This window comes from Acinonyx jubatus, chromosome B1 (assembly GCF_027475565.1).
Source record: "Acinonyx jubatus isolate Ajub_Pintada_27869175 chromosome B1, VMU_Ajub_asm_v1.0, whole genome shotgun sequence".
NCBI lineage: Eukaryota > Metazoa > Chordata > Mammalia > Carnivora > Felidae > Acinonyx > Acinonyx jubatus.
This window is the reverse complement of record NC_069382.1, coordinates 1117261-1140350: the sequence shown is the minus strand read 5'-3', so window position 1 is coordinate 1140350 and position 23090 is coordinate 1117261. Positions and strand designations below refer to the sequence as shown.

At 51.2% G+C, this 23090-nt stretch overlaps 1 protein-coding gene and 1 long non-coding RNA gene across 10 annotated transcripts in view; one reads left to right on the top strand and one right to left on the bottom strand.

Moving 5' to 3' along the window:
- Nucleotides 1-26: 26 nt before the first annotated feature.
- DLGAP2 (DLG associated protein 2) overlaps nucleotides 27-23090 on the bottom strand; it is a 770542-nt gene continuing 747478 nt past the window's right edge. For all 9 annotated transcript variants that reach the window (XM_027049960.2, XM_053216207.1, XM_027049964.2 and 6 more), the window contains 5 exons: nucleotides 21780-21865; nucleotides 18915-19330; nucleotides 9191-9282; nucleotides 3179-3331; nucleotides 27-300 (listed from right to left, as the gene is read on the bottom strand). In XM_027049960.2, coding sequence (XP_026905761.1) covers nucleotides 82-300; nucleotides 3179-3331; nucleotides 9191-9282; nucleotides 18915-19330; nucleotides 21780-21865 — 966 coding nt within the window. In that variant the 3' untranslated portion in view covers nucleotides 27-81. The remainder of the gene's footprint in view (nucleotides 301-3178; nucleotides 3332-9190; nucleotides 9283-18914; nucleotides 19331-21779; nucleotides 21866-23090) is intronic.
- LOC128314295 (uncharacterized) lies at nucleotides 12401-22573 on the top strand. The gene is made up of 2 exons (XR_008295776.1): nucleotides 12401-20215; nucleotides 22369-22573. It is a non-coding gene; the product is annotated as an uncharacterized LOC128314295 (long non-coding RNA).

Below are 23090 nucleotides of genomic sequence, written 5' to 3'. Positions count from 1 at the left end.
GGAGAAATGAGACTAAAATTAGCGGGTGGGTGAGAAACTGTACACGCATCTTGTTAAAAAGAAAAGAGGGCAAAGGTGCCCCTAGAGCCGCGTCTGGGCCTCCGGGATGTAGATCTCTATGCTGTCTGCGCGCTCCGAGGCCGAATTCTGGCGGAAGGAGGCGGCCCTCTTGGCAGCCATGAGCCGCCTCCGGGCTTCTTGACGCTGTCTGTCCGGCAGGTCCAGGGACTTTTCTCTCGTGACAGGAAATTTCCCTCTGGGGGGCTTCTTTGGTATTGGAGGGGGGACCTTTCTTTCTTCCTGAAAAGGATCACAGGTCAAAATTGGGGACATCAGAGGGGAACGGCGCCAGTCCACGGGCCTGGTCTCTGCGCAGGGTGACTGAAAACTGCCCGGGACACCACCCCAGTGCTTGACCGGCCCGGCCCCACACCCCCAACAGTGGCCTTGCCGCCTGCCTGCTGGACACCGTGACTTCCCCCACACCCTCCAGGGCAGGGAGAGGGGCTAGGTGACAGCCTTACATGTAAGGAACCAAGTCCCGCACAGTAACATGGAATGTGTCCTTGGTCTCAGGCTTATTTTTGTGCTGTTGCTAGATTTTTGCCATCTCTGAGCATTGGCAGATATTCACAATTTCAGTTCTTGAGTATCCCAGGTATTTTGGAAGGTGTCACTTGATATCCCTGTCCTATGCTACAGACTTTTCAGACTCCGGATTCTAAGGACCTTCATGGAAACCATCTTACATGGGGGAGCTGTTAGCCAAATTTGCTGTTATGGGCCTAAAACCCCTTGACATTGACTAGATAGATGATAGATTAGATAGATAGATAGACAGATAGATACATACATACATACATACATACATACATACATATGGTGGATGGATAGATGGGTGGATGGATGGATAGACGGATAGGCAGATAGATATGCTGGATGGATGGACGGACAGACTAACAGATTTGGTGGATGGATGCATAGGTAGATGATAATAGATTAGATAGATGATAGATAATAGATACATAGATATGATGGATGGACAGTAGATAGATAATAGATATGATGGATGGATGGACGGACAGACAGATTTTTCACCTGCTTGGTAAAAACATGCAAGTAATTACTTCTGACCTTTAGCTCATATTCTTAAATAAGTCACAAAAGTAGGTGTAGGCCTTTTCCAGAAGGCTAAATCACACAGTTCTGCAGCAGATATAATATATAATGTTATATTGCGTCTTTACTGTTTTGGTGAAAGGTCTGTGTCCCTAACCCTGCCGTGTTATTTAACGTGCATCCTAACTAACAAAGCTGGACCCAACATGGACTGCCCTTCCCAGCGGGTGATGACAGGGCCCTGCATAGCCGACTACCTCCTTCCCAGGGAAGGATGCCTGGCAGAAGGCGCTGGAACCTTTCCTTTCCTGGGCAGGGATCCAGTCGTTGGGGGAAAATGGCACCCCTGTGTCTCCTTCAGCCTCTGCAAACATGCAAATGGGCCAGACGTGCTAGGACATTGTGGGGAAGGCACAGCTTGGGCAGACACGTGTGGCAGAACCCCACCCACTGGTTTTGGCAGGAAGGTTGTTTTGGTGTCTGACACTTTATTCCCATGGCTTATTTTTAAATGACTTGGCCAGAAGCAACGACTTCTTACTCTTTGGCAGGCATCCACAACAGTAGGGTAATGGGTTTGTTAAAGATTTCATTCAGCTCTTTCAAAAGTTAGTTCCTAAGTTAAGCACATGACTGTATCTACCTCCCTATTCTTTTCTCTTTAATTGGTAGCCCCTGAAGTGTGGGGCTGTAAGAAATACACAGGGGCAATTCTTGTGGGAGTCTCCTGTTTAAAGGGACTCCTGGCCTCCAGGTGTCCTGTGGTAGGAGAGGGTTGACCAGGTGGCCTTGACGATCGACAGGGTAGAGTGGCTCCTAAGCACACGGCCTGGGGCCTCAGTGGTGTGAAAGAGCAGTTCATGTCTGCAGTGGGGTGTATACCCTCGGCAAGTGGATGGATAGATGGATGGATAGATAGTGTATACCCTCAGCAAAAGGCTGTCTTAATTTTGAGGACCATTCTCTCTGCATACCTTAGGTAGAAGGGGTTGTATTAGTTGTCAGTTACTGAAGAATGAAAAATAGGAGGGATCATCGCAGGTCTCTGGGATGGTTAAATGGGTTCTATTTTTAGTATTTTATTAGAATGGCATTTTCATTGGCGATCTTAGGATCTCCTTCACTACAAAACCAGACCATAGATAGAACTTGCTAATGTACCATTTATGGCTTACAGACAGCCTACACCTTCCCACTCCCCTCTGCCCCGTTGTCTAGTAAAGAGGGGGTATGACAGTCATCTGCAGTGGCGTCTATGACATCGAGCCCAGAACTCCACCGACACAGTCAGTGGCACCTTTGGAGGAAGATTGAGGATGGCAGTGATGGCTTTTGTTCTAAATATCTATGTAGACATCCTCCGCTATATAGTAACACCACTGCCCTAAAGTGTGTTGGATTAATTTCATCATTTTATTTGAATCGATAATGTCTACCTAGAAATTCAGATTATGATTACTTAGAGCGTCTTTCAAATGTGTTAGGAAATCAATGTATTTGTTGCTGATTCGGACCTACCTGTTAGCCCTACTATGGATGGTATCTGAAGGGGAGAAAGATCACAGGCTCAAATTTAATGGAACCTTTCAGCCTGTTTAAGGGCGAAGGCTGAGAGATCTACAGGAAGTCTAAGTAGAGCCCACAGTGTCTTCATCTTCCACTGGAGATAAACCACCAGAAAGTTAATCTGAATCGGTAGTTACTGTAACCAGACCTCATGCCTTCCTTGTGGAGAATCATTTCTGTATAATCCAGACACAGGTTTGGTGAAGGCACAGGGTAGGTCCCTGTAAGGAATGAGACTCTCGTCTCCATGTGATTTTCCGTTCGAGTCCCAGAGATACGGCAGAAGGACCTGTTACCTGTACCCCCCGCCGGCAGCGTTCGTCCCACGTCAGCTTATCGCGGGCTCCGCGTGCAAGCATCTGCACACCTGATCGTGCGTTGCCGACTGGAGACCATGAGGCACGACACAAAGGAGCACCTGCCGCGTTAGGGTTAGGCCCCGGGGGCCTGCAGGGAGCAGCACGTGGGGGGCGCGCGGCCCGGGCAGGGTTACCTTTCTCTCCGGAGACTCTATTATCTTCCAGTCTTTGAGCTTCAGCTGGTGCAGCTCGTCGAACTTCATGCTGACGTCCTCGACGGAGAGCTGCAGCATGTCCCAGTAGCCCGCCAGGTCCTGGGACGTGGGTCTCGGCATGGCGCTGGGGTCCTGAGAACACACGGGCAGAACTCAGAGCCATGAACACCCCCAGCTGGCCCAGGGCTCGGGGGGTGGGGGCCCCGCTCCTTCCTGCAGATGCTTTTCAAGGAACCAGATTGGGGGAAAGCCTGAAAAATTCATGCTCTGACAAAACATTCCAGAAAGCCCACAAAGGGCTGCCGACAGTTAACGCAAGCATTTGCCAAAGGTTAGAGAATGTGCAAAGGCTGCATGATGAGTGACTCCAACTCTGTGACAGTCTGGAAAAGACACTGTGGGGACAGTAAAAAGATCAGTGGTTGCCAGAGGTCCAGGCGGGGGGATGGATGGACAGAGCATAGGACTCTTAGGGCAGTGAAACCACCCTGCAGAATTCCATGATAGTGGCTACATGTCACTATACGTGCGCCCAAACCCAGACCACGCACGACAGCAGAAGTGCCCTGATGTGGACCCTGGATGCTGGGTGATGACGTGTGTCGACGCGGGGTCACGGATCGTGTGAAATGTACCTGCTGTTGGGATGTTGATGGTGCGTGTGGTGCCACAGGGTGGGTGGGAACTCTGTACCTTCCCCTCAATTTTGCCACAAGCCTAAAACTCCGAAAACATATAGTCTGTTAAAGAAATACACTTGGTGCATTCACTCACTGTTTTGTTTTGAAGAGGCTTTCTTAGACCTTGAAAACGGTGGCAAATATTACAGTTTTCAAATGCTTGGCCATTCCTAAAAGCAATAGGGCTGCTCTGGTTTCCGTCTCCCTGTGGGCTGTTCTGCAGCCAGGTGCCTGGGACAGGGACAGGGAGGTGGCCATGAGGTTGGGCTTGGAGCCAGGTCTGTTTCTGTTCATTCCAATGCCGTGTATTTTTATTTATTTTTATTTTTTTTTCTTTTATGTTTATTTCTGAGAGAGAGAGTGAGCAGGGGAGGGGCAGAGAGAGAGGGAGACACAGAATCTGAAACAGGCTCCAGGCTCTGAGCTGTCAGCGCAGAGCCCGACCTGGGGATCCAACCCACGAACTGTGAGATCACGACCTGAGCCCAAGTCCGACGCTCAACCGACAGAGCCCCCCAGGGCCCCCCACCCCCCCCGCCGTGCATTTACTTTGCTCCCATGTAGAGGGAGGACGACTTTTATGAAGTCAATTTTACGAAGGTACAGAAAGCTCGCCGACTGGTCCCTGAGCTTAGAAGAGCAGACAATGCCACGGAGCCACAAACTGGCAGTCCGTGAGCTGTGTGTGGCCCAGAGACCTGCTCTGCTCCACACACACGGTGCCCCGCACGCACACGGTTTCAGTGTGTTGCCTACGGTTAAAATCAGGTGACTTCCCAAGGTCCGAGGGCACCTGCCCAGCCCCTTCCCGCACCGCCTGTGGCTGGCGAGGGACCGCAGCCCTGGGTCAGACTCTGCCTGCCTGGGTCTGCATCCCTGGGGGTGAGCGAATGGGCTTTTCTACGTGTGGTTCCTTTGATGCAGTGTGAGGCCATCTCAGATTAAACAGAGACATTTCTGTGAATTTGCTTAAAATGTGCAGCTTTCAGCCCACTCCGTTGCTCACGTTAAGCACAACGTGGACTTGTGTTTGGTTTGTTTCAACTCGCTTTAAACCGCGGCTTAGTCTGCCGGGGCTGCTAGATGAGCCCCAGGGACTGGGCATTTGCTGCTGGCAGCTCTGGAGGCTGGCCTCACGGCCACGTGCTGGTGGGGGCGCGTTCTGGGGGGCCGCTCCTCCAGCTGGGGGACTCTGGCTGTGTCCTCATGGGGAGGAAGCGGCTGGGGGCTCCCCTGGGTCTCTCTTACAGGGACCCTGACCCCATTTGCCAGGACTCGGCCAGAGGCACCACCTCCTGATGCCATCACGTTGGGGGGTGGGGGGCCGACGTGGTTTTCGGGGGGAGGGGGACACACACATTCAGTGGTTTGACATCCACCTCAAAACGATCACTTTGGGGCCCAATCCCACCTGCCGCGTGCGACCAGCCGGTGGCCTGTGCTGAGCGAAGGCCAGAGGGAAGAGAGTCGCTGCCCCCAGGGGATCCGTGTCCTCTATTCTGTTTCGGGGAGTGGCTCCATCTGGCCCACTAGGCCGTCGGATCCCGGGATATGTTTATGAAATTGTTTCTAAACGTCAGCGGTGAGCGCCGCCCCTCCCCCAGCAAAGTGACACAGTGACATCCCTGGTGAATCACTGCCACTGAGAGTTCGCGAGACTTGCTGGCCCGGCCATCGGAGGTCCCCGTGACATGGGCGCTGCTCGTCCCAGGCTCTGGGGCAGTGTCCTGGGAGGGCTCCAAGGGCTGGGAGCCCTGGGGGGGCACGGGGGTGGTGGGACTGGCTCCGAGTAGGTGTGAGTGGCACTCAGACCTGGCGATGCGGTGCGGTGGGCCCAGGTGGCCCGTGTGCACCCTCAGGTTCACGGGCAGATCCTCCCATCGCTCTTTGCATCCTTGTTACCCCGTGAGGACCCATAGGTCCTTGCCTTGAGTTCGGTCCACCCGAAACATCTGGATAGGACCCAGCAGGTTCTCTAGGGTCTTCCCTTTGACTTTGAACTGGTTGGGCTGCACCTGAACCTCCAGCAGCTGCCAAAGCTTCTCTGAGCTGCCAGCACACATACCTGCTTCATCCCAGCACCTCCCTCTGGTCTCAGACACCCCCCCCCAAATTCTCTCCAGCACCTCTCTCTGGTCTCAGACACCCCCCCCCCGCCACTCTTCACTCTAGCACCTCCCTCCAGTCTCAGACACCCCCCCTCTTCAGTCCAGCACCTCCCTCTGGGCTCATACACCCCACCCCCCTCATTCCAGCACCTCCCTCCGGTCTCAGACACACCCCCCAATTCTCTCCAGCACCTCTCTCTGGTCTCAGACACACCCCCCCACTCTTCACTCTAGCACCTCCCTCCGGTCTCAGACAATGCCCCCCCACTTCACTCCAGCACCTCCCTCCAGTCTCAGACACCCCCCCTCTTCAGCACCTCCCTCGGGTCTCAGACACCCCCCCACTTCACTCCAGCACCTCCCTCGGGTCTCAGACACCCCCCCCCACTTCACTCCAGCACCTCCCTCTGGTCTCAGACACCCCACCCCTTCCTCCAGTACCTCCCTCCGGACTCAGACACCCCCACACCCCAGTGCATTCCAGCACCTCCCTCCGGTCTCAGACACCCTGCCCCCCCACTTCTCTCCAGCACCTCCCTCTGGTCTCAGACATCCCCCCACTCTTCACTCCAGCACCTCCCTCCAGTCTCAGACACCCCCCCTCTTCAGCACCTCCCTCGGGTCTCAGACACCCCCCCTCTTCACTCTAGCACTTCCCTCCGGTCTCAGACACCCCCCCCCCCCACTTCACTCCAGCACCTCCCTCTGGTCTCAGACACCCACAACCTACTTCTCTCCAGCACCTCCCTCTGGTCTCAGACACCCCCCCCCACTCCTCTGCAGCACCTCCCTTCGGTCTCAGATACCCCCCCCCACTCGCTCTAGCACCTCCCTCTGGTCTCAGACACCCCGCACCCCCAAGTCTCTCCAGCACCTCCTTGTCGTCTCAGACACTCCCCCCCCATTCACTCCAGCACCTCCCTCTGGTCTCAGACACCCCCAACCTACTTCTCTCCAGCACCTCCCTCCGGTCTCAGATACCCCCCTCCACTCGCTCTAGCACCTCCCTCTGGTCTCAGACACTCCCCCACCTCTTCAGCACCTCCCTGTGGTCTCAGACAACCCCCCACCCCACTTCGCTCCAGTACCTCCCTCTGGTCTCAGACCTGCCCCCCCAATTCTCTCCAGCACCTCCTTGTGGTCTCAGACACCCCCACTTCACTCCATCACCTCCCTCTGGTCTCAGACACTCCCCGCTAACTTCACTCTAGAACCTCCCTCTGGTCTCAGACACCCTGTTCCCCCCCCCCCCCCCCCCACTTTGCCTCAACACCTTCCTCTGGCTGGTCTCAGACTCCCCCGCCCCCCGTTCCCCCCCTCCGCTGAAACAAAGCCTGCAGATGTTTGTTGTGCTTTTGTCCAGTTCTAGATAGATGCCAAAGAAAAGAAAGCAGCAACACCACATATTTCGAAAGGATTATTCTCTTACAGTTGGGATAAAGTGCCATCTGACACGTGTAAGAAGCATCAGAAATATTAGGATGGGTCGTTTAAAAATCCAACGTCAGCTGCTTCTGGGAGCGAGGACACGGGCATTGTATAAGCTTGAACAAAATCTGTACGTTTTTACTGCATGTGGCGGGTGCTTTAGATAAGGGGTTCCTAAAGATCGTGACCACCGGTGCTTAACCCGACTCAGTGTGACAGAGGGTAGGGAGCCCTGCAGCGGCCTACATCCACTCCTTCAGGGACAGTAGTCAAAGAGATATGACACAGGAGGCAGGAGCACGCTTGCTCAACATGGTAACTGAGCGTCTCACGGCTCTATGTTCCTTCCAAGCAGCCCTAAACCATTCTGTTCCCCCATTTTTTTAAATTAAAAAATGTTTATTTTTGAGAAAGAGAGCACGAGCTGGGGAGGGGCAGAGAGAGAGAGAATGACGCAGGTGCCCCCTTCTGCCAGCACAGAGCCCGACTCAGGACTCAAACTCACAAACCTGGAGAGATCATGACCCGAGCCGAAATCAAGAGTTGGACGCTCAACCAACTGAGCCCCCAGGCGCCCCTGTGTCCCCCTTTTTAAGTGATGGTTATAATTTCATGTCACAGGTGACATGGTGGTCACTTTACACATTTCGTGCTGAACTTCAATGGGGTTAACTGGAAAATATTAGAGAAAACGTACTTTTTAACGACCCTACTTAAAAGGGATGATTTGGCAGCTCTAGTGCTATGCTTCCTCTGATGTGTAAGAACATTCTGTAAATTCACGTCTTGTTGCAATTAAAAAACAAAACAAAACAAAGTCAAATCACCAAGCACCATGGTTACCACGGGCCTAGGACAGACTTGCATTTTTTTTAAGGTTTACTTATTTATTGTGTGTGTGTGTATGAGAGAGAGAGGGGGAGAAGGGGGGGGGGGAGAGAGAGAGAGAGAAAGAGAGACTGTAAGGGGGAAGGACAGATTGAGAATTGCAAGCAGGCTCCACACCGTTAGGGCAGAGCCGACAGGGGACTCGATCTCATGAACCGTGAGATCACGACCTGAGCCGAAATCAAGAGTCAGACACTTAACCGCCTGAGCCACCCAGGTGCCCCCAGACCTACTTGTATTTTAAGGAACTGTTTGCTCTGAAAATGAATGCATGCATTTATAAAAGAGCCTATACGGTAATGTGAATACTCTTTAGTTATTTCTAGAAGTGATATTAAGCAGATGCTTCGTTCAGTCACAAAGGAAAGTGTGTGTGTGTCTGTTTACACAGAGATGTGGCAAATATGCACACCTAAGTATTTACAGACATATGCACAGGCTTTCTTTCTCTTTGGTTCCCAGGAAGATCAGAGCCAAGTTTTAATGCCAACTGTGTTAACCTGGTGCATTCATTTTGCTGCTACGGAACATGCAGCCCAATTACCCTACACTCCCTGCTGAATCTCTTTAACTGCAGCCGTTTCTGCCTGAGTCAAGCCGCCTCCCACCACGGCCTGCATCGGTGACACCTGGGTGACACCTGCCGTCACACCTGCTCACCTCCCACCTGCCTCGTAAGCCTGGAGGGGGATGGCCCGGAGCTGCGCCAGTGTCCTACAGGTCGGGGGCTATCTTTCCGCAACCCCCTCCCTGGCCCCCGCGCTGTGGCCCCCTCTCTGGGCTGCACCACAGTGACTCCCATTCACTCACTGGGCTGCAAACTCACAGAACGTGAGACGGCCACTGAGCATGCCCTGAGGAACCGGGTTACCTGGGGGTCTGCTCACCATGTTCTGTTGGCACAGCCAATAGAACTGCTGGAATTTCTGGGACATCAGAAGCTGTGCACTCCCCACGGCACTCCGGATCTTCCCGAGAACTGTGAACCAGAAGAAAACCAGCTTGAGACCCGGTCAGTTGAAAAACAGAAGCAGAAGCATTACACAAAGGGAGTGAACTCCAAAAGGTGGGGGCCGCTCCTCCTTTTCCGGAAGATTAAAACCTTGAATTTATTGTGCAGAATATGTCCACTGATGCAAGTTCTTTTCCAATCTGTTCTGTTTCTTTTTTTTCCATTTTAAAAAATGCTTATTTATTGGGGCACCTGGGTGGCTCAGTTGGTTAAGCACCTGACTCTTGCTTTCGGCTCAGGTCATGGTCTCACAGTTCATGAATTTGAGCCCCGTGTCAGGCTCTGTGCAGGTGTGGAGCCTGCCTAGGATTCTCTCTCCCTCTCTCTCTCTCTCTGTCCCTCCCCTGCTTGCTCTCTCACTTTGCACAATAAATAAATAGAGTGAGAGAGCAAGCAGGGGAGGGACAGATGGAGAGAGAGAATCCCAAGCAGGCTCTGTGCTGTCAGCACAGAGCCTGACACGGGGCTCGATCCCACAACCCTGGGATCATGACCTGGGGTGAAATCAAGAGTCTGACGCTCACCCGACTGAGCCACCCAGGTGCCCTGGCCTGTTCCTTTTCTGATTTTTGAGGGAAACTCAAGGAATACTACATAGTATCAACAATTAGGAGATGACTCTTCAGTGTTAGGAAGAACTAACTTTGGAAAGGCGGTCTATACTGCAGGAGGTTTTCCTGTTTGTGGCATCAGGACACTTTTATCATGATGCTCACATGAGCTAGAAGATGACGCAGAAGGATGAATACAAAGACGTTAAGTACTTATTTTTTACGGATGCCTGAAGATGAAGGTGTTAATTCCCAATTTCTAGAAAATCACAGTGATACCAGTTATCGCATTCAAGTCCTGCAAACAGTGTTTCAGGACTGCTGGTGGCCCTGGGGCGGTGCTCTGAGAGCATCTCCCACAGGAACGCAGGGGACGTGACAGTCTCCCTGCCTCGTGCTCGGTCCACGGCTCCCACCACCGGCCGCCACCTGTCACCACAACAGGCTCACATCACGGACGTCCGTGGTGATGATGTCCCTCCCACTCCTGTGCTCCCACCGTGATGTGGCCTGAAGTTGACAAATGATTTATAAGTTGTGGGACTTGAATTAATCAAATGGCACTTTGTAAAAAGGTAAGTGATAATGGTTTTGTCAACGGAAAGGACTCCTATTAGCAAAGGGCAGGAGCGACCACTTGGTACGGACAGTCGGCAAACAAAAGACTTGGTGTGTGAAACGTGGGGGCCCTGCCGCAGTCCTGTAACCTCCAGGCGCCTTGCCGGCCCGCCCCCCGCTTTCACACCCAGTCCATGTAGGTGGCAGCACCATCAAGATTTTGGAGATAATAGCTGTGCTAGATCCCAACTCGCAGGCCTCTCAACAGCACTTAGGAGCCTGCTGGAACACGTTTCCCGCTGCTGGGCCTGGGCCCGGGGACCTCTACGTTTCGTTTGCCTGGGAGACGAAAGAGAAGTTATTCCCTCGGTTTACACGGATCCACCCGTCTGGGCCGGAGCAGATGGTTCCCTCCCTCTGGCTTTTGTTGTCTCTCTGGCTCTCTCGCAGACTCCCAGGACACGGGCAGCGAGGGGCCGACCAAGGCATCTCCTCGGGCTTTGAAGGGGAAGACAGTGGTGGGAGCTTATATTTGCTGACAGCAGGTGGCTAGGGAAGGGGGTGTTACGCCTTAGCCGGGGATTTGCCCATCGGGGAAGAGGAGGAAAGAACCCCCCCCCCCCATGTGTTTATGCGGATTTATCTACATCAGGACATTTCTGTGCTGGAGGTTTGTCTAAAGAGGGGACCAGCGCTCCAGCCCATGGTGTTGTCCCGACTCAGCTCCTCAGGGGCACCCGGGATCCCTGGGGCACGCTCCACCATCGGGGCCTCGCAAGTGTCCACAGAGGCGGAAACTGAGGTCCGCGTTCCCACACAGTTTCCCAAACGGTACTGATTGTAACAGGTGCTTCCAAACCAGCGGCTGTGAGACTCACTCAGTGCGTGCTAGAGACAGGCATCAAAGATTCTGACACCCCGACAGCCAGGCCGCACAGGTGTCGTGTCCCCTTCCCTCGGGCTTGCTCTGGAGGAGACAGTCACAGACCAGAGTTGGGAAGGGCCTCAGTGCCCATGTGACAAAATGCCGTGAGGCTGTGGACACAGATGTCTCACAAGTAAACCCACGGACGTGCCCGGGACACGTTGCAGTGTGTGGGTCAGTCAGCTTCAGGGCAGTCGGCGAAGCACAGGGTCCATTTGCTGAAACATGAGGACCTGGGGTCCTGCACAGCGTGTTCCGACAGTGACTTTCTCCAGGGTAACACAACGAGCCGAAACACTAATTAGATTTGTCTGACTTTCTCATCTGTGTACAAGGAACTCAGATTGCCGACTGCTGCTCCCCAGGGTTTTGTTGTTAACGATCTCACACATACAGAAGATCTAAAGAAAAGCATCCGCATCACTTAGAGTCAGCGAGTAACAGTTTGTCACGTGCCTATGTTTGCTTTTCTGAGCCATCTGACAATAAGCCATAGCCCGCCTGTCACCTGCCATAGCCCGCCTGTCACCTGCCATCGCCCTGGGCAACCACACTCTCCTTATCCTTCCTAAAGAGTAATTCCCTCACACAACTAATTCTGCACTGTTTCCAGAATTTTTTTCTTAAGCAGGCTCCACGTCCAGCGTGGAGCCCAACAGGGGGCCTGAACTCACGACCCTGAGATCAAGACCTGAGCTGAGATCAAGAGTCGGACGCCTAACTGGCTGAGCCACCCAGGTGCCCTTGCTTCTAGGATATTAAAGAGGAGTTTAACACATGTGACTTCCCATAGAAGCGAATACATTGGATAACACTTTGGCCTCCCTTCAGACTTGAAAGTATCGTCATGCGTCTTGCTACCTGGGCCCACCCGTCTTCTGCAAATCCATTTCCAAGAGGGGCTTGCCCCCTCCCACACCCACCTCCTTGACCTGATCTGCCGGGCAGCACGGGAGGAGGAAGCTGGCACCAGGGAGGGGAGGGTGCCCGCGTTCAGGACTGAGTGCCCTGGGGACGGGGTGGGGGGGGGGGTGGGCAGGTGTGGGACAAGGCAGGACACAGTGTCTCCCGGGAGGGGTGAGAGCATCCATTCACAGTTGGATCCCCCAAACTGAACACGTCTCTCTGGCTCTGGTCTCACCACCACCAAGTGGAGGAATGATCTTGAAATGTTGAAGTTCCACCTGTGAACCCCTATCACCTGCAGGACCAGTGAGAACATTTAAAGAGACTTGTTTTGAGCGAGCTGTGGCTGCAAGAATAGAAAAAAGCGGTGGGTCCGTGTGGTTTCCTGCACTCACTGCTCCCTCGGCGGCTAATTACAAGTCAATCCGTTTCACACAATTTCAAGTTTTAATTCCCAGCTTTCACGGTCCTCTTAAAACGTGATTCAGCAGAAGTATTAACATAAAGCACTTCACTGTAGAATCTTTAGCACATCGTGGAGAGATGGGGTCATACCTTGGTGCTGGTTTAGTGTAGTGAAGAGATATTACAAAGGGCGTACGTGGATTCTTGCTCGGGAGAGTTGGCGGACGTCAAAGAGCAGCTTGCGACGTGATTGCTAATGTGCTCATGGCAGGAGCGCCGGGCGCTTCAGTGGGCCGATGCTCTATCCAGTGCCTTTAATGCAAATAGCTTCCCATACGGCAATGAAATTGAAGTGAAAAATTCAATTTATTCTCTTCCTCTGCCCTTCCCTGATGTTGTCCTAGTTTGGACACTTTCTTTCAAGAGCTACCGATAAGGCCTAATGCTCATCAGAATGCAAATTTACAAAGAGCCTTGTATGACGATTGCCTCTGACGTGCATGGAAATGTGATGAACTCACTTGCTCCCGTTAAGTTACTTTTCACGTGTCTACTACAATTTCCAATTCTTGCAAATTTTGGTATGACATGCCAGCAGAACATTCACATGATCCTTTTCTTTCACAATTTGAGGTGGGTTTTTGTAGAATTTGCAGGTAGTTTGAAATGATCATTTGAATATTTATTCATCCCTGATCTCTGGGATCTTCCGTGACTGCGGTTGTGGAGTGGGTGTCGGAAAATCACTGCCCCCACAGGTGTGTCCCCCTGTAAGGTCTCAGCGTTACTGTTTTCATATTTATTGAGCACACATTTCTGGTTATTTTTTTTGAAATCATATACTTAGTATTTAAAAGTTATTTAAAGAACAAATTGATGAATGGAAAAGTATAATCTCCAGATTAACGGTAGATCACAGTCAACTATGAAATCTAGCATCATTCTCCGTGGATTTGAAAACAAGATTTCTCTTTTTCTTTTTTTTAAAATATAATTTATTGTCGGGATGCCTGGGTGGCTCTGTTGGTTCAGTGTCTGACTTCGGCTCAGGTCATGATCTCACAGTTGGTGGGTTCGAGCCCCAGGTCGGGCTCTGTGCTGACACCTTGGAGCCCAGAGCCTGCTTCAGGTTCTGTCTTTCCCTCTCTCTCTGCCCCTCCCCTGCTTGCAGTCTGCCTCTCTCTCTCTCTCTCTCTCTCTCTCTCTCTCTCTCTCTCTCAAAAATAAGAATTAAAAAATATATATACCTTATTGTCAAGTTAGCTAACATGCAGTGTATACAGTGTGTTCTTGGCTTCAGAGGTACAGTCCCATGATTCATTGCTTTGGAGCGCACGTTTCGTGTCCATCCAGTTTCACGTGGCTGTGTGGCACCTGGGATGTGTGGGACCTCCCTGTAGGCACCTGCCCTTGGCAGCAAGGACCTGGACACCAGTCAGAAGGCCGGGAGCAGCGGCTGTCCACCGAGCTGTATGGTGGGTAGGTCCCCAAGGTGCGCGTGGCATCTGCCCCCCTCAGGGCCGTCTCCCTTATAGCTGATACTTGTCTGTTCTCTGTGGCTGTGCGGTGTCCAGGCAAACTGCGGACTGCAGGGCCCATGTCCTCCTCAGCCCCGTGTTATGCTCTCGTAGGGTAGCTCTGAGCAATCTCTCTTCTTCCCTGTGCCCGCCACACAGTCTACGAGCCAGGTGTTGTCCCATCCAGGGATCACGGCCGGAGTCCTGGGGGTTACCCCCCGTCTTCTGGGGTGGAAAGCAGGTCCTCGAGTGAGGAAATCGCTGAAGCCCCACCCGCAGCCCCGGGAGTCTGTGCCTCCACACATCTGACCCAGCGGTGTTTAGATTATCAGCTAATTGGGCAGAGTTGTTTTGGGCAAGAGAACCTGTCAACACCTGTCCGAAGACCCTACCGTTGAGTCCCTCGTGTGGCCCATGTCTCTGTGGACCTACTGAATGAAACTTGGTAGCTTTGGAACAATTGCTTTTATTCAAGAAAAACACCTTATTTGCTTTGTTTCACTTTATGCCATTTACCCGTTGGGCTTAATGTAACGGATACAAAAGTCCAAAAACGCTAGCACAGGAATGGTTTACATTCCCTCTGGAACGTATCTTTGAATGATTTAACAACAGGAAGCCTGCCTGAACATGACTTAACTAAACCAGTATTTATTTGGGCTCATGATACTTTTTATTAATCATAGAGGGCTGAACGGATCTAACTTCGCTCAATCGGTTCAGTGAGCTGTGATTATAAAATTACAGTTTTGGGAAGAAATTATTTCGTGTGATGGAAATTTCAATATTTGGAGCTCAGAGTTCTGGCTTAATGAACCACTTAACCTAATCTTTACTTTTTAAAGGGCGCCATCAGCAATAACCCTATACTTGCTCTTAAAATCAGGGCAAGAACCACAGGTTATCTTTCCTGTTTCAAATTGTTAGGCAAATATCTAATCGTGATTAATAGGGTGCTAGTTTTAGGTGCAAAGTGTACAGAGGAGACACGTAATAAATGTGTCCTCTTTGTCCACAAGAAGATCAAGGCATCTGGGCAACTTCAGTAAAGAAATCAAGAAAACCACAAGAAGCAGATCCAGTGGATCTGTTCTCTGCTCTCTGCGTCCAAGTCTCGCAGCAGAGCAGTCATCTTAAGTCATTACAGAGGCCTGGGAAAACCACACACAACCCACATTGGTAGACGGTGTCGGTGTCTATAGAACGGGGAGCGCCCAGGGCACTCCCAGCCCCGAAGTGCCACCGAGGACCTGGAACTCTAGAGGATCCAGAACTCCAGAGCATTCTAGATGCCATGGTCTTACGAGGGGCGAGGGGGAGCAGGACTGTCCCTGTTTATGAAGACTGCTCCTCTCTTCCCCCGCTCCACCCCCTCTTTCTTTGTCTGCCCTGCAGAGCACATAGGGCTGGGCGCTGCTGGGGGATAATAAACGTATCAGACATGATCACTGCAGCAGGGCGCCGAAGGCCTCCCGTGACAGCAGACGGACAGAGCTTTGGGAAAACACAGGGACTGTCCTGTCCTCCAAGAAGAAACGCTCGTCCCAGGGTGTGGAGGTGACGGAGCAAAGGGGCTCCTTCCCGCAGGCAGGTGCACGGTCCGCGTCAAAGCAAAGGTCTTCTTACAGAGTCTTGGGACAGGGGCTCCTGTGCCACTGCCCTCCCTCTGCCCCCTCTGCTGCTCAGCCAAATCCAACTCCCCCTCGAGGCCCTGCACCATGCCACCTTCTCCACGAAGCATCCTGGAATCTCCCCCCTCGACAGCATCTTATACCTCTGAGTTTCTAACACACCTGCCTGCCTGTCTCCTACTACACGTGATGTTTCCCCCTTGCGATAGTCTTGTCCTGGTCTCACTTCTCCATCCGAGGTAACTGCAGTCTGGGTCTACACTGTACCCTGGTCACTCTCCACTAGCCTACATTCTGTGCGGTGGTGCCTGGCTCACAGCACACATCCGGTAAATATCCGTAGGATGTTTACGTTAACGACACAGTCCAAGAAGAAGGCCCCAGGGGTTCAAAGCAGGCTTTAAAAAAGGTGTTTAGGAAACGCAATTGAAGGGCAGCAGAAAGTCACCTTCTGCCATAGTTTGCTGGAGAATGTGCTCTCCAACCGAAATTTAAATATTGTGTATCCTGAGATGATGTAATCTTACAGTTGATTCGGGTCATTGCAGGCCATCAAACTGACTTTCGTATATGGTGCCCTTATGGCACTCTTCCCAGAATTTTCTGGAATGTCTCCTATGACAAGACAGTCATGACTTATTGCAATGCTGTTTCGGTGCTGAAGCCTTGAACTGTCGGATCTTTCATGTTTAGTTTGAGAAAGAACTTGTGCCCTTTTTTCTTTGCTCTCTTAATCTCCAGTGGCTTATTAAGGATACCCCAGGTCTGTATTTTATCAGCTCAGGAGTTCTCTCTGAGGACAAATGGGTGTCCCGGCCAAAATGGACCAGAATGAAGCAAATGGCCAAGGATGGGACTCAGCACTTTATAAGACACAGAAGAAGTGATTCCCGAGAACACAGATGGGAAGGACGCAATGTAGGGAGGAAGTTTCCAGTAAAAGAATCTCGTGATTTAAGAAATTCAGACAGCACGGCCCGCCCTGAAACACAGCTCTTGACAGGAGATGCCCTCTGACACCTCATTTCACCTCTTTACTCTGTGGGGCCTGGGGAAAGAGAGTGACCCCGAGCCTTGGTTTACTTTGATAATGGAGATGATGCTCTCTACCCACCACCCACGGTGAGCCCTTGACGAGGTACGTGAAGAACTTAGCGTAAGATTTGGCACAGGATACGTGCTCGTACGTGCTCGTACGCCTTCGTATGTGCTGGCTTGGAGATTTCTTCCTTTAAAAAATACCCATTTTAAAGCTGATTCTTGGAAAATAATGACTGGGTTAAAAGGACACATGGAATATGGGAAATTCGGATAAGGGAGCTCTTGTGCTGGACCACCTTACAAACATCAGTGGCTGGCGACCCTGGTTGCTCTGCACACAGAGGGAAGCCAGAACTTCTAGGATGTGTCCTGAGGGTGCAGATTCGGAAGATGACAGGATAAAATTGGCGGACACTCGGTGGAGCTAAGACTGACAACTGTTACCGCTGCGTCTTCCTCCTGTCTCCTCCTCCGCGGTGCTCCGCTGCGGAGCCACGGGACGGGACGGGGGACGTGCGTCCTGACTGACCACCCGGCAGGTCTGCGTGCCCCAGGCCCTGCAAGAACTCACGCCGAGCACACACACACAGTGGGGACGGCAGCCCGGCCCCGATTTCCCACCAGCATGCACAATTTAGTTTTCCTGTGTCTTTGGGAGAACGATTGTAAGTCCCTGTGACGAGAAAAACAATTTTGCCAAGCCGACGCACATACCGATGAGTGAGAACAACGTGCGGGAAGTAAGCAAGTATTCAGCACCACAATTGTGAGCAAGCCCTCCACTGAATGTGCCCCAAGCAGACAACAGATTGGGACAACCGCATGGGGATGGTGCGAGACACCAGCGGCCAGAGCCGGCCAGGGAGCAGGTTCAAATGGTTTACCCTGGCAACGCTTCCTCCAAAATACTCAGGGTCTGATGGCGGCCCAGGTAAACAACATGTGGACTTGGATGACTCAGAGAGAAATGTGGGGGAAGGAATTAGTGATTTAAGGGCAATCTCTCTCTTTCCACATAGGTTAGCACCATAAGTTCTAACAACTAGAGATCCATACACCAATTATTTTCTTGGCTTCTAGGATCCCAGGGCCATTTTACTCTGTACGTTATGTGAAGTCCATATAATTTCATCACTGCATTTCCATTTCTAGATTACTGACGCATTCTATTACGGCAGCCATCTAGACATGTAACGCCAGGGCACAATTCCCAAGGACGTCAGCAATCTTTTTGAACTTGAGAATTTGTAGCTACCTAGCAAATGTACCAAGGAATTCATGGAAAGTGAACAACCACTTTAAAGACAACATGATTTGTCGAGTCAAGACACTCAGAAATGCCTTTGAGAAACTGTACTGTGCTAAAGACCAGGGGCTAGTTCTAAGTACGTTGCAATTATTCTCATGGTAATCTTGTTCCAAAAACAAAGATGGCGGGTACTTGCTTGGAAGTCACATGCAGTGATTTGTGAAGGAGGCCGCTCTGACAATCCTCAAGATAGAGTTCTTCAGGGAAATGGGGAGGAGGTGGGCAAAAAGGGACGCTGTCCCTTCCTGCACAGAGAGGCAGAGACCCATCTGAGCCATTAAGGGTTGGAGCAGATCTGCTCTGCGGACCCTCATTCAGGAAGGTCAGATCTGCGCACGGCACTGCGGTGGGAACGCACCGTCATGGGGCCGGTTCAATCTCCTATTCGTCTCCAACTTCTCTTTGGCATAAAGCCAACTCCACTCCATGTAAACACGGGGCAGGAAGGACTCTAGAAAACACTCAGAGTGCTTCACGTGGAGAGAGCTAGCACGTGGAACACGAGATTAAGGATGCTAACGACACCACAATCAGCACCACTGGGCTCACGATCTAACAAAACCCAGGAGGAGCCCCTGGAACATGTTACCGGTTGCTTTTCTGTTCGTTCTCTTGTCTGTTCTCTTGGAATTGAGTGGGATGCAGTTTCAATTTGCCCAAGTATCAAAGGACATTCCCGCATTAATACTGGCACCTGCCCGTTCATGCTACTGCCCAGGGACGGGGTTAAGAAGCCACTGGAGGCTGTGCTCTTACTTTCCTCCGAGAGGTCATTCTCCTCTGCCTCTCTCTCCATGTCCTTACACCAGCCTTCCATCCTCTTGGTCTCCGTGTGTAGCAGCTTCACAAACCACGAGCCGTCCCTGCGGCACGGAGACATCCTCCCGGTGTCTGCCGTCTCGACACACGGCTCCAGCCAGGGCTCGGGAGGGGGCAGGGTGGCAGTGTCCACGGGCGCCCTGTAGTCTTCTCTGTAACTAAAGACCCCCTGGGTCCGGACAGTCCTGACCGCCCCGTACTGGGTGGGTGTGCTGGGCTCCGAGTGCCGCTGGAAGGCGGGACCAAACTGCAGGCCCTTGTCCTCCATGGTGACGCGTCCCGGGAAGCCCTCCAGCTCCAAGTCTGCTTGGACGGCGGCTGTCACGCTGTTCGAGCGCTTAAAACGTCCATGTCTGCGGAGGCGGGAGGGAAGAAAAACGAAAGGCTTTCTGAGATGACTTTCTGCGGCACACCTACGGCGAGCTCGCACACAGCACTCCTGCGAGGCAGCGAGCCAGCGGCTCAACGGAAGGTGAGCGTTTTCACCTCTACTGCCGCTGCTCTGGGGTCCCAGCTATGAAAGCACATTGGGTTTCGCTCATAAGCAACCTCTGACATGCACCTACGTCTCAGTGCCTACATAATGCCCACTAAAGACGTAAGTGTACTGGAGGGCACCGTGAGGAGAGCGGCCCGTGAGACCCCCCCGCCTTGGAACAGTGACCTCCCTTTGCAAATCCGCCACAAGTTTACGAACTCCCGTGTGTGGCATGCAGGTAAAAGTAAGGCTGCATTGCTTCTTTCATATAAATAACTTCTGTACCCTCTGACTTCTGGGGACACATTTCAGGACGTGAGTTTCTCCTCCTTTCTGAATATCTTAATATCATCTCCATTAAGTCTTTTATGCAAAATAATGAATCTGAGCTCTGACTTTAGCAGGTGTTTGAAAAACATTTTCATCGTATGTATTTGGAGGCCACCCATGCCTGCACAGCCAATTACTGAAATGATGGGTAGGAAAGGGCTTGTAATTGGAGTCCAGACATTGCCGGGTGAGAACTCTGTGTGTGTGTGTGTGTGGGGGGGGGTGGGTGGTACATCCACACTGTACCCTAACTAAACATTCTGGCTTCTCCCCATTTGAACCTGCAGATGGCAATAGCTGTGAGAGCAGCTGGTTAATGAATGTGCCACTTACTTTCTTTGCTGGAGGCAAACAAGAGAGCAAGCCAGGGATGGGACGGAAGGCAGCAAGCCCAGATTCCCCAGTGCAGAAGCCATCCAGCCTCTGAGAGGTCTATTGGGAGCCTGGGAAGCCATTAGTTTGTGGTCTGAATATCTCCGCAATCAAAACCTTTATGGGTTGGGTCCTAAAACCCTCCAATGAGAATGTCACCCAGGACCTTACCAGCTAGATGTGAACAGAAGTTGCAGATATAATGATGCTCTCATTAAAATTCATTTTTATGAAATTTATACGATATGTTATTTTAAATACAAAAGAATCATCCTGTTCTTGTTGCAAAATAACACTATCCTAATAGACATCTCTTACTCTGTAGTTGAAGTCATGGTGGCTAAGGTCTTAAACATCTTTCCTTATCTCTCTTTCTTTTCCTTTTGACATTATTAGGTGAGAAGGCATGCATCTGGTCGACCCTCAGGCTGATGTACTCTTCCTTTGGGCGAAGAACTTGGCTTTCAGAGCCATCAGATTTCATAGGCAGTAAATTACTTTAGAAAGAATTATTCCCTTGCCTCTTGCAAAAGCAAGACACAGGCGGATGCTAATTCATACTTGAACGACATATTGAAAAGTATAAATATATGACCCTATTTCCACGAGAGGCATGAATTATTGATGGTCAGCATGATCTAGGTGTTTGCAGTCAGGTTTCTAACAGATGGTTCCTGCTGGGGAACCTCATACCCCTAACAGATCCTTCCTGCTGGGAACCTCGTATCCCTAAAAGACCGTTCCTACTGGGGACATCGTATCCCTAACAGATCGTTCCTGCTGGAGACCTCATATCCCTAACAGGTTGCTCCTGCTGGGGACCTCGTATGCCTAATACATCGTTCCTACTGGGGACCTCGCATCCCTAACAGATCACTTCTTCCTGCTGGGGAACCTTGTATCCCTAACAGGTTGTTCCTGCTGGGGACCTTGCATCCCTAACAGATGGTCCCTGCTGGGGACCTAGCATCCCTAACAGATGGTCCCTGCTGGGGACCTCGCATCCCTAACAGATGGTTCCTGCTGGGGACCTCGCATCCCTAACAGATCATTCCTGCTGGGGACCTCGTATTCCTAACAGATCACTGCTTCTTGCTGGGGAACCTCGTATCCCTAACAGATGGTTCCTGCTGGGGACCTTGCAACCCTAACAGATGGTTCCTGCTGGGGACCTCGTATCCCTAACAGATGGTTCCTGCTGGGGACCTCGTATTCCTAACAGATCACTCCTTCCTGCTGGGGAACCTCGTATCCCTAACAGGTCGTTCCTGCTGGGGACCTTGCATCCGTAACAGATGGTTCCTGCTGGGAACCTTGCGACCCTAACAGATGGTTCCTGCTGGGGACCTCACTTCCCTAACAGATTGTTCCTGCTGGGGACCTCACATCCCTGACAGATCGTTCCTGCTGGGGACCTCGTATTCCTAACAGATCACTGCTTCCTGCTGGGGAACCTCGCATCCCTAACAGATCGTTCCTGCTGGGGACCTTGCAACCCTAACAGATTGTTCCTGCTGGGGACCTCGTATTCCTAACAGATCACTCCTTCCTGCTGGGGAACCTCGTATCCCTAACAGGTCGTTCCTGCTGAGGACCTTGTATATTTCAAAGGGGCTGATTACCTCTTCTCATCTTCCACCTGGATGCCGACAGAGTGGTATTCCCGCAGGCCTCGGCTCTCCGTGTCCGAATCTGTGGCTGTTTCCACCTAGTATAACACAGAACATCTTATTTTAGAACCACGACAGGGGACCTGGGTGAGGGACTGTTTTTTGTGTGTGTTCATTTGCTGTAATTAATTGCACATGTAATTAATACAGAGTTGCACTTGACCCAGTAAAAATCACAGAGAGAAGGAAATGCATTGTACTGGTGTAATTACATTGCTACTGCGTTTCATCAAAGTTTACATAACTCCTTGAACTCAGCGTTGTGCTCTGATCTCTTAAACCTATGCAAATACAACTGCTTAGCTCAGCTAAGGCAAGAAAGAGGCTTTGTTGGGTTGCATTATCATAGGGCTGAAAAGCTCCTACCACACCCTACAGTGGAGAAAGTAAGTACAGCACGAACCAGAGAGAGCTTGCAACAACATAAGCAATTTAATGGAAGTATACTGGTGGCGGTATCCACATACAAAAACACACGGCAAGGACTTTCAGTGTGTACCGGGGACAGTGAGGCAACGTCTCTGACTGTTCCCACCTGCAGGTGTCTCCTGTTTGCTACGAGGACTGTGTGCAGCTAGGCCATGTCAGAACACAGCAGAGACTGCATTTCCCATGGAGTCCTGATCGTGGTTCTCCTTGCCAAAATCTCTCCCAAACCCAGAAAGCATTTCAGGACCATGAGCAGGGACACACGAGGGAACTCTGAGACACTCCGTTTTGTGGAAAACAACAACAACAACAAAAACCTTTCGGTGCGAAAAGTCTGTGAAACCAAAGGTTAGTTTAATCGTAAATATTATCCTGGCTACTCAAACATCCCTTTCCTTTTTCCCAGAAAAGATTACTTACTATATCAGTAGGATTTTGACCCCAATCTAAAATGCCACAGCTAAGTTGTAAAACACATTTTTTTTTCTTAAAAGTATTAATGATTGCCACAAGGGTAAGATATAACCCATTAAACAAACAATTGTGACATTCTCTTCTGTGATGATGAGAGACTGTCATTGTAATTTGTGGCTGTCCTATGGCTGAGCTCATACCATCGAGGGCCAACTAAATTTGTGGCAAAGAGAAATGATCTTGATAGCTGATACTTGTTTTAGGCTTACCCCGCACCAGGCACTGTGCTAAGAGCATAGGAAGCATTATTGCATGGAGTGCCCACGATACTCCTGCTGTTACTTCCTGCCACACTGGACAGCTGAGAATCAGAGAAGGTGAGAAACTTGCCCAGGGGTGCACAGCTCACTAGGACAGAAG